This window comes from Magnolia sinica, chromosome 4 (genome assembly GCF_029962835.1).
Source record: "Magnolia sinica isolate HGM2019 chromosome 4, MsV1, whole genome shotgun sequence".
NCBI classification, from domain to species: domain Eukaryota; kingdom Viridiplantae; phylum Streptophyta; class Magnoliopsida; order Magnoliales; family Magnoliaceae; genus Magnolia; species Magnolia sinica.
The window spans coordinates 107603110-107621047 of NC_080576.1; the positions used below are offsets into that span (position 1 = coordinate 107603110).

General features: G+C 40.7%; 1 protein-coding gene across 1 annotated transcript; it reads right to left on the minus strand.

Annotated features, from left to right (window-relative positions):
- Positions 1-3261: 3261 nt before the first annotated feature.
- Positions 3262-6485, minus strand: LOC131243703 (uncharacterized protein At3g17950-like). Its single transcript, XM_058243216.1, has 3 exons — positions 6154-6485; positions 5849-5998; positions 3262-3768 (listed from the first exon to the last, which is right to left on the minus strand). The coding sequence occupies exons 1-3, from the start codon at positions 6229-6231 to the stop codon at positions 3385-3387; spliced, it is 612 nt and encodes a 203-aa protein (XP_058099199.1). The 5' UTR covers positions 6232-6485; the 3' UTR covers positions 3262-3384.
- Between the last annotated feature and the right edge of the window lie 11453 nt (positions 6486-17938).

Genomic DNA, 17938 nt, shown 5'->3' on the forward strand with positions numbered 1-17938 from the left:
CCGGGCTCAAGCTCATCTAGTCTAGCTCAAGCCTAGTCAGCTAACATCTCATCCATCCATCTCAATGTCCACCTCATTATAACCTGCATTATGAATTGAAATAATGATTCAACTAAAGTGTTACGCTCCGAATTGTAATTATGTTACTTCTAACTTAGATTTTAAAGGAAGTTAACTAGGTGTGGTAATGGTTAACTAGCCCGGCTTTCTTTTAAGGTGGGCTCAAGCTTGTGAAAATGCAGCCCATTTAAGTAGTAGGGCTGGGTTCGGATTGAACCATGCCTAACTCGACCCAATCATATAGGTTATCAAGGGTCTTGCTGAGCCCCCGGTCTACCAAGTTGGGTCATGACCTTTACTTTATGTTTCCCTCTTAAACATGAGTTGGATCATGTCGGTTGGTCAACCTGATTAAAGTACATGGGTTGGGTCGAGTTGGGTCAGGTTTGGGCTCGTTGAATTTTAAGTGGGTTGGGCCGGATGACAGGCTAATGGGTCAGGTTCAGGTGGGAAGTTTTTGACCGTTTAGTGAAGTGGTCATGCTTGGGCCCAATTCGGACCATACCCGAACCGAACCGGGCTAATGTAACTGTATTTCAGGGCTACTTTGAATTATGAATCCCTTGTTAACTAATACGTGGAAACTCTCCCTTTATTGTACTAATTATCGCAATCTATTTTAATAGTGCAACCAAACGCCATCACTGCTTTGTCTGTTGACTGTAGTCAGTGCAAGTTTTGGACCATTGGAAGATGGTGGTGACTCATCTTCTCACATGTGGCATTGATGTGCAGCTATCCAAACCATCCAAAATGTGGGTTCCATTGCGGATGGAGTATTTATTTACTGATAAATCAATCCTGGCTATCCATTTATGGCTACAAAAAGGATGGATAAAAGTAAAGTAGTAAGTAGTCCCAAGTCAAAGGGGAAAATCATGTGTTTTTTTCTTAATCACAGACGCTCACACCCAGTTGGGCCAGATATTTGGACGGTCTAGATTAATATACAATTATGCCATGCATGCGTTTGAAGAATCGCCACTGTTTTTTAAACGGTGAGAAACTAACATAGGGTGTAGCTTTAAGCTAGTGTTTACAAAATTCGGACGCGGATTCGGTGGATCCGGATCCGTGAATGTGGAGCTCCGTGATGTAAGTGTTTTATATATACGCCGTTCATCCGTTTTGCCAGCTCATATCTATGTGGGCCCCACAGTCACCGATCCACGAGCTCGGTTGGTCCCAGATCGACGGTATCCACGTCCACGAAATTCATGCTGAATGGACCACTCGGCGATTGCCATTGTGAGAGGACAGGAATCCTCTGCACCATCTGTGGTTTGAAGAGCAGGTAAAACATCAGTGTTCCGTGGGTCCACTTTGTGGAATGCTTCAAATCCATTCCGTCCATCAGCAGAATCCCTCTATTTTCATTTTCATATTAAAAAATCAGGTAGATCGACCGCTTAGATGGGTCACACCACAGGTGACAATGTGAAGGAGATGCCAACCATAGATTTGTATATGGGGCTCACCATGATGTCTATTTTCTATCCAAACCATTCATCATCTGAGAATCATATGGATGGTCAGATACTCAAAATATCAGACTTCTACGAAACTCAGGCGGGCTACAACGAGTGTACTTAGAATTTTTAAGCGTGATTTTATGTTGTTTCCCATTGTTTTACTCACTTAGTTTTCAATAAGGATGATTTTTTACATGAACAGTGAAAATTAAAAGCTACACAAGATGGACCGAGTAGATGTCATGAGAACAACCCTATGGGGCCCACTATGATGTTTGTGAAAAATCCACTCCATCATTTAGTTTTTCTAACTCATGTCATGACAGGAGCTTAAAAACGAAGCAGATCCAAGATTCAAGCCAGCCACACGATTAAATTAAAAAAAATAAAATTGAAGGCAGGAAATGCCTACCATTGAAACCTTCCTGATCCACCCAGATGAGATATTTCTATAGCATCCAAACCGTTCATAAGGCCATTCCCACTGTGATGAACTGAAAACAAAAAAATAATCGCCTGTTCCAAAATCTCAAGGGCCCAAGAATGTTTCAATGGTATGTGTTTCCTACACTGCATTTGAGTTTTGGAGCTACCTCATTTTTCTTTTTTTCACATGAGCTGGAAAAATGGATGGATGGAGTGGATTTCTAGCAGGCATCATGGTGGGCTCCACCTAGGTTCCGATCGCAGGACCGCAGGAACTTCCTGCGGTCCGGGGTTGAAGGCAATCTGCATGCAAAATAAAGGAAACGGATTGGCTACTCCCCCTGCCACCAGCCCTGTGGCTGATGGTCGGTGCTCTGTGCGCCCCATCATGATGTATGTGTTTCATCCATTCCGTTCATCCATTTTTACAGATCATTTTAGGCTTGATCCCAAAAAATGAGTAGGACATAAATCTCAGGTGGAACACACCACAGGAAAATAATAGTGATTGGATATCCACCATTAAAATCCTCCTGAGGCCCACTGTACTGTTTATTTGAAATCCAATCTGTTGATTAGGTCATACAGACCCAGATGAAGGGAAAAAATGAAGATCAGCTTGATCCAAAACTTTAAGCCCCCAATAAGTTTTTAATGGTCAACGTTCATTCAATACTCTTTCCCATGTGGTCCACTTGAGATTGGGATATACCACATTTTTGGTATTATACCATAAAATGATCTAGAAAAATAGATGGACAGCATGGATGAAACTCATACATCATGGTGGGGCCCACAGAGCACCGACCATCAGCCATTGGCTGGTGGCAGGGGAGTAGCAAATCCCTTTCCAAAATAAAGGGGTGAAAGTGAAATACATGGAATCTTTTGGCAGCTGTAACCTGGATTATTTTTATTCACCTTGAAATGCACAAGTCAGAATACCCCCCACACCCTCCCATGAGAATTCCCTGGTAAAGCTGCCTTCAATTAATAAAATGAACACTCCATTCTATTCATGGCCACACATCCAGGCCGTTCACCAACTGGGCCACACCACATTATCCATCCTGGCCCAAAAACAAGGCCATCTGTTCATCACATACATGAGAAAAATGATTGGGTCACAAGAATAACAAACTCTCCGACCCTCCGCATTCGATGTACAAGTGTGGCCCATCTAATAGGTGGATCAATCTCAGTAACGGGCCAGGACAAATACACTGTGAGACCCACCTTGTGAATGGTCTGGATCTTGCGGTGCATATCATAATTGGGCCAATTTAAAGCCATACAATCCATCTTTGTTCACTAAAATGAAATTTCTTTCTTTCAATTGGTGGTATGTCCATACACATATGAAAATACAATTGAAGCTCCATGCCTATTGGCATGGTTCAATTCGCTATTGGGTCCACTCGCAACATCAGATGCTAACCATCCAATCCGCAGACACATCAGTGATCACTTGAGGAGGAGCGATCCGGCCGTCCACGAACAGCGAATTGGATCGGCTTTCGGGGAATTCACTGAGCTGATTACCAATTGAATTTCGGTTCCTTCCACATGTATCAGCAACTCTTCTCTCTGCTTCAAGAAAATGGCCTAGAGATGGTGGATTATTGGCACCATCGGCGTCAGCACAAGCTCTTGTGCATAGACAGAACCATGTCTTAGGCTTGTAATTCTTCTTGTTTTCGGGCCTCCCACCCCGTCTGATCGATCTTCTTCCAGAGAGATCTAAAATGCTAGCGGTGCCAATGAGATTCCCAAGTGTGATGCTATTGTTGTGAAAGAACGACCCAGTAGACTGCGATCGATGAACAGATAGTGAGATGAAGAACGAATGGATCGCATTCAGATAATTCGTGAAGAAATGAGAGTTGATGATTGTTCATTGTTTAAAGTTGCATTCAAATTCCATTTTCATTCCTTTCAAGCTCGAACTTCAAAGTACTGTAATTGTAATTTGGAGCAATGAACCTTAATACAAAAGCTCAAGCATTTGGATGCCACTTAAAATGTATTTTAATGATTTTTTTCCTCCTAACAGGCATTAACAACAGTGTTAATGTCTGTTCAAAGCATAACAATGGCTGGGATGAATATAAGATTGTGAACCACTTATCCAACTGGGATGAAATTTTATTAGGTTGTCTTTTTCATTTGATGAATGGTTTGGATTTTTGAAGCTATGGCGCACATGCTTGTAGTAATGAGATTCCCAAATATCATGGTAAGAATAGTTAGGATTTCCAGAAGAAGATGCCATTCGTTTAATGAGAAACAAAAAATGAATACAATGGGGAGGGAGCAGCTTTCCCAACAAATGAACGTCGGGTGCAGATTTAATAAAAATGTAAAATGGGTGGCATCCAAACACGCCCCAAGCGAACTGCGAATTGGGTATTTTCGCATTCAATTGATATTTGCATCCAAATGCACCCTCAATAAATCCAAAATAAACTAACAGCATTTTCCATGAATTCACATGAGGTTTCCAACTTCAAATTGCACTTATGTAGCTTTCAAGTCCTTTCAAGTTGGATGGGAAAGAAATATAGTTACAATTTGAGAGCTACTGCCTCTCTATGAATACTGATCATTTCCACATTTCCACTTAAAATGAATGTTTGCAATGCCATTTGCTTGTGCATCCAAACGCAACCCAAAACAGCTTTTGAAATATACAATAGTGATATCATAGCTACATTATTGTGAAAGCATGTCAAGATGAGCTATATATTCAGTTCAAAATTGTAATTGAGTAGTCTTATCTAACTCATCTTACCAAGTAATTGCGTATTTAATCATCTGCAAGTGAGATCAGACGGTTTGTGAAAGTACATCTAAACACCTTAAAACTTGGGGACTTTCCTGACTTCTAGCATACATACATGCATACACATACAAGTTTAAGTGAGTTGGTTTAGTTCCACATAGTAATTGTAATCAAATAGTAATATCATATGACTTCTAAAACTCATCTTCCTAAGCAGTCATGTAATTACAACAATTATCCATTGAGAAGTCTTCATTTGTTCTGTATTTGGTTGGAAATTCCAGGTGGGGCCGCCCATGGTCACGGATGTGTTCGGACAGGTGCAGATTCGTGATCTGCTGCACATGTCACCTTAATGAAACAATCACAGCCATTCAATTAATGACCTATAAAAATGGACAGCAAATCTAAAGGCAGTCTTTCTCCGTGTGTTTTGCAAGCCCTTAATGAGATTTGTGGCATATGGGCAAGCCACAGTAGGCTCATCCTATTCAATAGTGCAATGTCATCATAAGTGAGCCCACCTGGACTCCACAGAGGAATTTGCACTGTAGTAAGAAGAATTCTTACTGGATCATAGCTCCAAGTTTCTAATGGTATTTCAGTGAATCATATATTTAATTTCGCATTGCTATCAAATAATGTGTTATTTCCAGCCGTCCAAATCAGTGTACCTGGTCTGGTTTTAATGGTGGGCAACTCATCCTTACTTTTTAGTATTGTGGCCGATTTAAGTTTTAAATCCACCTTATTCTTACACTAAAAACCATAAGGTGATACAACATATGTAAGGAATTGATGTCACACATTTATCATGTAGGGCCTTGAACAACCTTTGTAGTAGGTTCCTTGTAATACAGGGCAAGGCAAAGAGAAAACGTGATGGTAGACTACTTGAATGAGAGATTTGAGAGGACAAAACTGCCCTCAGTTGAAGGGAAGACACATTCCATTTATGTCCTCCCATCCCATCAGTAATTGCAAGGGTAAAATTGGCCAAACTCTACTTGAAATATACGTAGTAGAGATATCATGTAAAAACAACAAAATGAGTGGAAAGAAAAAGAGGTACTCTATTGGGTTTTTGTAATTCATTCATTTCTCTCACCTCAATATCAAACTCTGTTGAAGAGAATGAAGAAGAGGCTGGAGAGGAAGTGATCAAAGTACTGAAGGAAATGGATCCAGACAAATCACGATTTCTAACCATCCCAATTCTCATACTCAAAGGTTGCAACCCAAGAGGCCATCCAGTTTCCTGCAATCAAAACCAATAAAAATGAGAAAAATAGGTATCATCATAAAAAAATTATAAGAACCTAAATGCCAAAAATTAAAATATTATTATGAGAAAACCCACAAATGGAAGAAAGGAAGGAAACCCAAAAAAAAAAAAACAAAAAAACTAGGTACCTGATGAGACATTGTTGTTGTACTGTAAAATCCAGGAAAAGTCACTTCAAAAAGAAGACGAGAAGAAGGAAGAGTCATATCATGAGTGATTTTTCATTAACACAAGTGCTGAAAAAGAGTGAGTTGATTGAAAGAACATGAAGATGAGGTACATGGAGAAGACAGAAATCTTACCAATGAGAGAGAGAGAGAGAGAGAGAGAGAGAGAGAGAGAGAGAGCAATGAAATGAATGAATGTGGATGAAAACATATATAAACTCTGTTAAAAGTCCGGTTTATGACAGAAGCTCTGGAAACAGAATATTTTGTACTGAAAATGCAGAGAGGAAACCAGCATCTGGCTTTCCTTTCTCTCACAATTACTAAAATAACCTCCACCTCTCTATGGGTGGTGGACCACACATCCGTCCACCATATATCAAGGGCTCGACAGTGTTTACACGGATGCGGTTTGGCTAGCTGGTGTCAAAGCTCTGTGGGTCCCACCATGATGTATGTGTTTTATCCACGTTGTTCATCCATTTAGCCATCTTATTTTACGACATGAGTCAAAAAATGAGGCAGATCCAAATCTCAGGTGGACCACACCATGGGAAAATAGTGTTGATTAAACGTCCACCGTGAAAAACTTCCTAGGCCTACTGTAATGTTTATTTGCCATCCAAACTGGTGATAAGGTCACGTAGACCTGGATGAGGGAAAAAAAATAAACATCAGCTTGATCCAAAACTTCTGTGGGCTTCGAAATTTTTTCAACGGTAAGCATTCAATCCCCACGGTTTCTTGTGGTGTGGTCCACCTGAGATATGTATCAGCCTATCCTTTTTTAGCTTATACCTTAATTTGATCTGGCAAAATGGATGGACGGCGTGGATAAATCACATACATTATGGTGGGGCCCACAGAGCTTTGACTCCAGCTAGTGGCTGGTGTTCGGATCACTAGCCAAACCGCGCCCTGTTTACACTGTGGTGGCACAAGTGCAAGTAAATCCATACCGTCCAAATCGTGGGCCCCTTGGTGGATGGCCCATCACCATTATGATCATGATCATGGCCATCATAATCATTGCCTTCTCTCAACCATTTGTGTCCCTTCATCATGATCACTCACCCTCCACACATGCTGTCATAAATGTAATTAAATCACAGCCATTCAAATATTGGGTCCACAAATCCTATTTAAAGAGTCTTTTACCACTTGGAAGGTGGACCGAAATTGAGGGCCCTATCGTGGAACAATGCGGGCCGTTAACGGCTATTTAGAAATAGTACACATGGCATACATTAACTCAAATTGGACCCAGCATCGCTAAATCATGATCACAAAATCACATCGTTTGAGCAATCCTGACCTTGGATTTGTGGATGTGTTTGATCAAATAGGGTGACTAGATAATTTTCATTTTTAACCGTCCAACAGAAGTTTACCAATACAGTAATCAAACGATCTTAGTTTACCACTAGTACTATTAAGTAATTTGTCAGTGTATCATCCCATCACTTTGCCAGAGTATCAAAGTTTTTATTTTGCATGTTACCATACCATCTCCATTTGATGCAGTGGAAAAGGAAATTAGTCATCCGTCTATATTCAACGGTCATTTTCAGATGGTTGTGATGATCTAGACCCTCTTCTCATCTCCTTCTGTATCATCCCATCGCTTTGCCAGAGTATCGAAGTTCTTCTCTTGCACATTACCATGCTATCTCAATTTGATCTAGTGGAAGAAAAAAATGGCAGTTAGTCCATATTCAATGGTTAGCCATCTCAATTTGATAGGGTGGAAGAAGAAATTGGGTGTTGGTCCATTTTCAATGATCATTTTTAGATGGTTATGATGATAGGACCCTCTCCTCATCTCCTTCAGTGTCGTCCCATTACTTGTCAAACTAATAAAGTTCTTCTCTTACACATTACCATGCCATCTCAATTTGAATTAGTGGAAGAAGAAATTCGCGTCTTTTTCATGTGGTTAGCCATCGCAATTTAAGCTCGTGGAAGAAGAAATTGGCTGTTGTTCCTTAATCAACGGTCACTTTCATATGGTTATGATGATCAAGACCCCTCCTCATCTCTTTTATTATCATCCCATCATCAGCAGTCCATATTCAGTGGTTATTTTTAGATAGTTATGATGATCAAGACCCCTCATCTCCTTCAGCATCATCCCATCACTCTGCCATAGTATCAAAGTTCTTCTCTTGCACGTTACCTTGCCATCTCAATTTAATCTAGTGGAAGAAGAAATTGGCCATCAATCCATATTCAAGAGTCATTTTCATATGGTTACAATGATGGGTCTCCTTCGAAGTAGAGCGGTATATGAGTCAAACCGAGTCGAGCTTGGCATAGCTCGACTTGGCTCCGCCAATAGCTGACCCCAGCTTGAATTCGGCTCAACTTGGTCCTCAAGCCGGATTGGCTAGCTTGACTTGGTTTAGTCAGCAGCTTGGGCTGGTTCGAGCCTATGCAGCATTTCTCAAACACATGGAGTGCACCTTCAATTTCTCACAATATGCAAAACAATAATAACAGTTTACAAGTATTTCATCAAACACTTGATAGGAGGCATCAAAATCAAAATTAAATGGTAGTTTTATCATGTAAACTTTTTTCTTTGGATACTAATTTGTTTTGTATCTATACCTTCCTTGCCACTAGTCAATCCCGTGGAGAATGCATGCACCCAAAACAACACTTCGTTAAGTCATTTCATCAAACACTTGATGAGCAACATCAATATCAAAATAATCGAGTCACCAAACTGATTCGATCCAAGTTCGATTTGAGTTGAGGTTCTATCTAAGTCGATTTGAGCTCGAACAAGCTCAAACTCAGCTCAAAATTTTTTTGAGCTCCAAAAATCAACTCGACTAGGCTCAAACTCGGTTTCGAACTAAGTCAAATCGATCTTTTTCAAGTCAAGTCGAGCGAGTTAACCGAACTAACCAAATTCATGTAGAGCTCTACTTTTTAGTCCTCTCTCTCTCTCTCTCTCAACCCTCCTAAACTAGACATTGCTTGATGTTCAGGTGGATCTCTCTCTCTTAACCCCCCCCTTAACTTGACATTGCTTGATGTTCAAGTGAATCAAAATTGTTGCCCTATTATTATGGGGAGGGTGTGATGAGATGAACATAGGAGGAGCACCGTCTTCTATATGTGATAGAAACCTTGAATCCACAAGATGTGAGGGCTCTTGAATCCACAAGAAATAAAAGAAAATTTAAAATATTTCATGGATGTGTTCTCTAAAACAAAATTACAATGCTTTAAATAATAAAATATAAATCATAATTAAGAATCCTAATGTGACTAAACTAAAACTTACCTAAATTAATAAATTTTATTAAAAATAGAAAATCTCAATTTAATATTGTTAGAGGATACCTAATATGATAAGAAGCAAATCTTGAAAAGACTACAAATACTAAAACTTTAAGACGAAGGATATATGTCCAACCTAAAACTTTTTAAAATAGTAAATTTTTCATAAAATTGCGATTTTAAATTGGAATGAGTTGTTTACTCATAAAACGGAGAGCGATGCGACTTGCCTACACAGGTCAGTTGGCCCCAAATGGCTTGTTACAATAAAAACTCATAGGTCGTGCCTCATGCATCCCATAACAATATCCGGATTAAAAGTTATGGTTGATTTACAATTTGCACTTCAAAGTCCACTTTCTTCATATTCATAATAAATCTCTTCAATCTGAACATGCTTGAGCCTCTATTACATTATGCCACATATAAAATTGGGCTTAAATTTTATTTTTATTATTATTATTATTTTGGTTAGCTTGTTAGTACAGCTCACTGTTAGCCACCCCCACTAGAGAATCGATATCAAGACCGCAGTGTTGAAACAAGGTATTTTCACTCAGTTTACCACTTGAGTTATGGATCAGGGTGTAATCAGGCTTAAATCTAAAAGACTACATATGCTTTCATTTAGACTTCTTTGGATCCATATGTGCCAAGAATAGATCTTATCTAGAGTAAATCTCTTCAATCCGAACCAGCCTGTTCTATACCAGGTACAAAGCAATTAAAAATTATACACATGGCATACATTAACTCAAATTAAACCGATTAGATTGTGGATATGAGCGTATGCTGAGTCACAGTCCCAAAATCACATCATATGAATGATCCTATCATGTGTTTGTTTAAATAGGCAGCCTAGATAATTTCATTTTTATTTGTCTAATAAATGTTCACCAATATCATAGTGTCGTTACTCTTGCCTCATGAGTGCGTGGAGTGTGTGAGCCAAAAAAGGTTATCATAGTTTTTGGTTCATGATACATCTAAACTAGGAATAATAATTTGGACACTTTTAACTAAGACTTATATGCCAGAGGTGCAATTTTTAAGTAATTCGCCTGTGTATCATCCCTTTACTCTTCCAGAGTATCAAAGTTCCTCTCTTACACATCACCGTGAAATTGGTCGTCAGTCCATATTCGACTGTCATTTTCAGATGGTTATGATGATCAATGTGGATGTTAGGTGATCTGCTCCATCTAAAGTGGGGCCCACCATCCAGCAGTCCATATTGATTTACGTGTATATCCCGGCGTTCCTATGCTGAACAGTCCACTAGTAATTTAATATCATTGTCAAGTGTCAACCATCTAAGGAGAAATATGAATTTGATTAGAAAGTGAGATGACAGCATCGCAACCGTCCCTCAATTAAGAAACTTGGTTGAAAGAGGAATCTCCAGTGCATGGAGCTTACACCATGCATTCGGTGTATATTTTATCTGATTGTCTGGATTACAATCCTCTGTGATAGTGGATACACCAGTCGTTGTGTATTTAACGAGATGCATTGTTCTGAGCCGTCCAATAATGGCTTGCTTTTGGACCATCAACGAACGATATGGGTGATGATGGACACAGATCGGATCAGCTGTGGCCCATCTAAGAGGCCGCAGATCAGTTGGGACTCTCCAAATCGATGGGCATGTGCACTAACCTGACCATAGGGGCCAGGACGCGGATTTCCTGCGCTGGAAACCTAGGTCGGGCCCACTGTGATGTTTGTGAAAAATCTACTCTGTTCATCCATTTTTTGAGCTCATTTCAAGACTTGAGACCAAAGTTGAACAGGATCTAAGACTCAGGTTGGCTGCACTAAAAGGAAAAGATGGGTAGGAAATTCCTAACACTGAAACCTCCCTAGGGTTTACAGTGATGTTTACATGCCATCCATACTGTTCATAACGTCATTCCTATTGGGATGAACTGAAAACACTAGTATTAGCCTGAGTCAAAACTTCTGTGGCACCACAGATAATTCAACTGTGGACGTTCAATTCTTTCATTTTCGGCCCACTTGTGTATTAGATCCGGTTCCTTTTTGGCCTCACATGCTAAAATGAGCTCAAAAACGAATGGACGTGGTGCATTTCTCACAAATATCACAGTGGACCCCACATAGGTTCAGGAACTTTGGCACATGCCAAAGGGGTTAAATGACATACATGCACTGTAGTAGTGTCCCACTAGTCTTCAACTACTTGTGAGACAGGGTGTCCAATCAATTTCTAAAAGATAATCATGTTAATAAACCGTGTGGGGAATCTGCAACAAATCTGGAAATAAGAGAGGGTTATATATGATAATCCAGAGGGAGAAGGTTCCAATTGATATAAATTAAGGGCAAGTGTTTCCCATTCCACTTTTTTAAAAAATCAGGGACCCGAATGCTATAATAAAAAAAAGGGGAAGGGTCATATGGTCCATAGCTAAATATTCCATGGACTTTGATGATGGGACGAAGAGGAGATTCCAACAAAGAAGAATAAAAAAAAGGGAAGTCCTTTGATACCCTGGCAGATTATGGCACTCAATACGCAGGTCAGATGTTGTACACGTGGCATACCTTAAATCCAACTAAAACTTGTTCAGCCGACCATAGCTAAGTTATAGTCCCAAAATATATATGGTCTGATTTGTGGACGCTTGTATGTTAAAATAGGACCATTAGATATTTTTATTTTTAACCGCTGAAAAATGTCCACCTATCTGATAGCCAGATGATCAAATAAGCATGGTTTTTTGTTGACGCAACGGACCTATAGTTTGAAGAGCTTAATTTCACTTATTTGTTTGCCACGTATGCATTTTTCAAAAGAATTCCAAGTGCCTGTGTATCATCCATCACACTCTGTCAGAGTATCAAAGCATTTCTTAAAAGAAGGCTTTTGCTTTGTAGTTGAGTGTGACTTTTGGCCAGTCCTGTGCAGGAGTGTAATGGGCCGGGCTCGGACCTACCAAAATCAGAATTTTTAATTGACCAGGTGGCACGGCATGGCCCGAAACAGTTCAAAATCCGGGCCAAGACCAACCCCAGGCCCGGCCAGTTGACAGGCCAAGCTTACACGCATGAAATATTTTCAGGGAGAGCCTGAAAAGGATGGTGGGCTGCTGGACCACTGACTTGTCTGATCTCGAGCTCGGCAAAAGCAGGAGCTCTGAGGAGTCGCTGTGATGTATGGGTATTATCCACACCGTCTATCCATTTTTTTACTATCATTTTAGGATAAAAACCCAAAAGTGAGGATCCAAGGCTGAAGTGGACCACACAGTGGGGATTAAATACCTACCATTGAAAATTTCTTTGGGGCCACAGAAGTTTTGGATCAAGACAATATTTGTGTTTTCCCTTCACACAGATTTATGTGACCTTATGAACAGGTTGGATGGAAAATAAACATCACAGTGGATCCTAGGAAACTTTCAACGGTGGCCATCATTATCACCGCTGCTTCTTGTGGTGTGGTCCACTTGAAGCTTGGATATACCTCATTTGTGGTTTTATATTCTAAAAGGATATTTCAAAATGGATGGACGGTGTGGATAAAATCCGTACATCGCGTTAGGCCCCTCAAAGACCCTGCCGGGATAATTGGGCCCAATCTGCATCCGTGGAATAGTGAGACACACCTGTGAAATGATAGCATCCAACGGTGTATCTTGTTTGTTGCCCTGCTTAAATCTTGGGTGATACGGTGGGCCACCAAAATGCTATCTACATTGTCCCTGATTTCAACGTTGGGGAGCTGGAAAACCTACCGATCGTATTGTCTGGTGAACCACCAAAACAGAATCTTTTCATGATCATGAATAAAGAAGTAATATTTAATCTCTCCGACCAGATATCGATCAGATCCATCGACTTCAATGGAAAATATGAGCCAAGGCCCAAAAAGGGTCTTGAAATGGTAGATGGTCATTTCCGCTCGAATCCAGCGTTTAGGGTTATCCAACTGGCCTGATTGCATGATTTTTAGGCTATGGCCCATCCATGGTGTGGCCCACCAGATGACTGATCCAGATCTTGCAACATACTGCATGTTTTTGGACTACCGATGATCATTTCAGGGAATCGGATGGTATTCAATGGTTCCCTGCAACGCCAAAAGTAAGTGGACTTCCATATCATGGGCCCAAATAGGTAGTACCGACGATGATCATTTACTTCAGTGAAAGTAAAAGGGCATGCAAATGAAATTCTTGATAGAGAGAGGATTTGAAAGTAGATGCAGTGAAATGTCTTTTTGAGCGATTGAACAAAGGTGCCACCATACACGTGTACCGTGCATTAATTATGCTCCAGAACATTTTAATTATTGACTATATTACTAAAATCACACTAAGGGCTGTTTGGGCAGTGGGATTAGAAGGAATTAGGTGGGATGGGATTCATCTGGTCTTGTGCCAATTCACTCCATGTTTGGAATTAGATTAGATGAAATTGCATGGTCGCATGCCAATTTCATTCAATGTTAGCAAGTTGTGTAGGTCCCACCATGATGTGTGGGCTATATCCACACAGTCCACCCATTTTTCGAGATTATTTTAGAGCACGGGCCAAAAAATCAAGTAAATTTAAAGCTCAAGTGCACCCCACTATAAAAAGCAACGGGGATTGAATACTTACCGTTGAAAACTTCTTTGAGGCCACATAAGTTTTGGATCTACCTCATTTTTAGGCCCATGCCATAAAATGAAGTTACAAAACAAATGAACGGTTTAGATATAACACATGTATTATTCTCAGTAATTTCAAATGATGGTAGGTATATCCATTCAATGTATCATCATATTACCAACAAAGTATGGCATTAATCTTGTCCTTTGGAGCGGGGGACAATCCTGCCCTGGTAATAATTATGTTTTTTTTGAATCCTATCCCACCTAATCCCTTCTAATCCCACTCCGGTGTTCCGCTATGGGATTAGAAGGGATTAGGTTGGATGGGATTCATCGGTCCGTGCCAATTCTACTCCATGTTTGGGAAGAATAGAAAAGCTTGGAATTAGATTAGATGGAATTGCATTGGGTCTTGTGTTAATTTCACTCAATGTTAGCAAGTTGTGTAGGTCTCACCATGATGTGTGGGCTATACCCACACCACCCACCCATTTTTCAAGATTATTTTAGAGCATGGGCTAAAAAATCTGGTAAATTTAAAGCTCAAGTGGACCCTTCCATATAAAGCAACGGGGATTGAAAATTTACAGTTGAAATTTTCTTTGGGGCCACATTAGTTTTGGATCTACCTCATTTTTAGGCCCATGCCATAAAATGAGGTTACAAAACAAATGAACGGTTTAGATATAACACGTGTGTTATTCTCGGTAATTTCAAATGATGGTGGGTATATCCATTCAATATACCACCGTATTACCAACAAAGCATGACATTAATCTTATCCAATGGCAAGAGGGGACAATCCCTGCCATGGGTAATAATTATATTTTTTGAATCCCATCCCACCTAATCCCTTCTAATCCCACCGCCCAAACACGCCCTAATAGAATGATCCAAACGAATCAAAGATTGGCCATTTAAATGAATGGGTAAGAAACATTGGCAAGTTGATTTTGTAATCTTTACGTTTGTGGCCCATAAGGGTGGGCTGAAATTTCATCATTTTTAAAAAAGCAAAAATATATATTTAAATGAGCTTATTACAATTATTCTGTTCAATATCACATATGTATATTAATTTAGGATATCACACATGTTCTTATAAATATATTAAAATTTTTCAATGCTTTCTAATTTCTCCCATCTACTCTCATCCAAATGGAATATTTAGATTTCAAAATTATTTCATTTACTCTTATCCAAACATAACTGAAGAAACATTTACTCACAATTCATTTACCTTAAATTCCATTTCCCGTTTACTTTCTTACAAGCTCCCAAACAAGCCCATGCGAAATAGGCCCACAATGTGCTCAGATGGCCCATCAGGCTCCTGTGAATGGACCGTCATGTGCTAGTCTGCACTGAGTTATTTTCAGCCGTAGAACTAAGTGGACATGACCTAAGCCAAGATTTCACAACATTTGCTACTAAGGCCCATCATAAGCCCAAATCAAAGCCCACTCATGGCAACACAACTGATTCTTGAACCTCTTTCACGCTCATGTCGCATCGAAGTATTACAAAAGCAAAAACTACAAAATCCGATCCAATTCATTGCTATCAATGGCTGGAATTGAACCTAAGCCCACATACCATGTGGGTAACTTGAGTTGATATTCGGCCTAATTTTCAGGCCCATGGGAACAGACAATGGTAAATTTCAGGCCCGAAGCTAAACGGGCCGAATCCATAGGCCCTTAGATTCACTATTTTGAAGTCAGTTTTCCTAATGAAAGAAAACAGACGATGATGATGTTGGCATATGAAGACTAGTACTGTTTGCACCGTTTACTACATGGAATTGATCTAATCAGGTGGTTAATTGTAAGGTCTGGTTTGTCCATTGGCCATCTATCTTAGATGGAATCTGATCTAGTTAAGGTGGTTTATTGTGAGGTCTGTTTTTATCTAATGGCCCATTCGTCATGTGATTAAGCCAGCTACCTTGAAGGAATGATTTATAGCTAGGGCTATCAAGGGGCTGAGCTGGGGTCTGCCCAAACCCGGCCCACAAGTTAAAACCTAGGACTGAGACTGGCCCAAGCCCATTACAGGCCTGAGTCCCTCCCTTGAAGATTATAAAGAGCCCGAGCCCAACCACCCAGTTTTGTTAGTATCAAGACTGTTCATCAAGTATGCCCCATCGTGCATGACGCACGACCTAAGATAGAGCTGGGCACCGGATGACTCGAATCGACAGACCCGACTCGTCCGACTCATCAGACCCGACTCAACCTGAACCTAGTGGTCAAGTCAATCCAAACTGAGTAGCCTTCATCCAATCCGAACTCAAATTGAGTCAAGTTTGGGTCACCCAATTACTTGACTCGAAATCCAACTCGATACTGACTCGATTTAATTCGAAACCCAACTTGTACATTAAAAAAACACACATTTAAGATATGAGATGATGTGTAGCTGATGAAGAGGCTGCAATTTTGGCAGGTGTACCTAGGTTCTGAGCTATGATTTTAGCCCATAGATACCCGCCACACCCCACCCAACTTGGTACTTGTGACCGGGTCGGACTCGGTCCGAGTTAGTCCAGGCCAGCCCCCGACTCGAATCAGGTCAGGCATGCCCGGGTCCAGTTCAGGTTAGGTCTATTTCAAAACTGGGTCAAGTCGGGTCAGCCCTAACTCGGTCTGACTCGACTCAATGCCCAGCTCTAGACATAAATGCTCTTGAAATCCAAAATAGGCCAAGCATAGCCTGTTTATTAAATGGGCTTAATTTTAGGCTCCAACCCAACCCTGAGTTGAGTATTCCAGCCCAAGTCCAGCCAAAAGCATGCCAGGGCAGCCCCGGGCTATCCAAGCCAAATGACAGCCCTATAAACCAAATGTCCCCATCCAAACTCTACGTTGGGTTGAGTTGAGCTTGGGAAGGCTTGGAATGGAAATCCTTAACCCCAAGTCAGGTTAGGCTGGGTTGAGACCCCTCACCCCATAGACAGTAAACATATACAATTCATGGGATAAACGTTAAACCATAACCTGCACAGGAAATAGGGTTTATGGTTGGAACTGTCCCTGGACCATGCCATCGAAATCACCGTTGCATTGGAAACAAGGTTCATGAATGGAACTGACATGCTTGGTGGTGGTGAGTAATGCTGGTAGGCCTAGGGCTCGCATGCTTAGTGATCTGATGAGTGATGAGTAATAATTGTAGAGTTTATTTTATTAGTATTTTTTTTAAAAAATTTCAGGTATTATTTAATATATTTAGATGTTTAATTCTGTATACATCTCTCAGCTGGTATTATATATGGATCGAATCACTCAAATAACTCGGGTTTATGTTACTTTACTAATGTAGGATCATGTAGGATGTTTAAATTGCATGTTCAATTCCCACTGTTTTCTGTTGGGTGGCCTACTGGAGTTTTGAATCTGCCTTATTTTCAACCAGTTGTTCTGATATGAGCTGGCAAAACTGAGGGACGGATTGGATGACACGTGGAAATTGCGTTGGGCCCACAGCTCTAGGGTGGGCGCTCAGGAAAGTCGCGTCCAGTGGTTTAGGTACCTGGACCCCACTTGTACAAGCGTAATTATACAAGTGGCCCGCAGGAAGTACGCGGCTGTTCAACTCTGGCAAGTGGGGCCCACCTTTCAGTAATCCAGACCAATGGTTCGGATTACCGAATCATGGGTCCCACTTATCAGAACCTAAAACACGTGTATACTGCCTGACGATGCGGGCCCGTATCATAAAATTCCACTGCTCTGCTCCTCTCGTGAGCTCCGCCGTGAGGGTTGGACGCGTGGAGGACCCAGACCAATCACGTGCTCCAGGATACCCGCCCCCAACAACTCACGTGTACG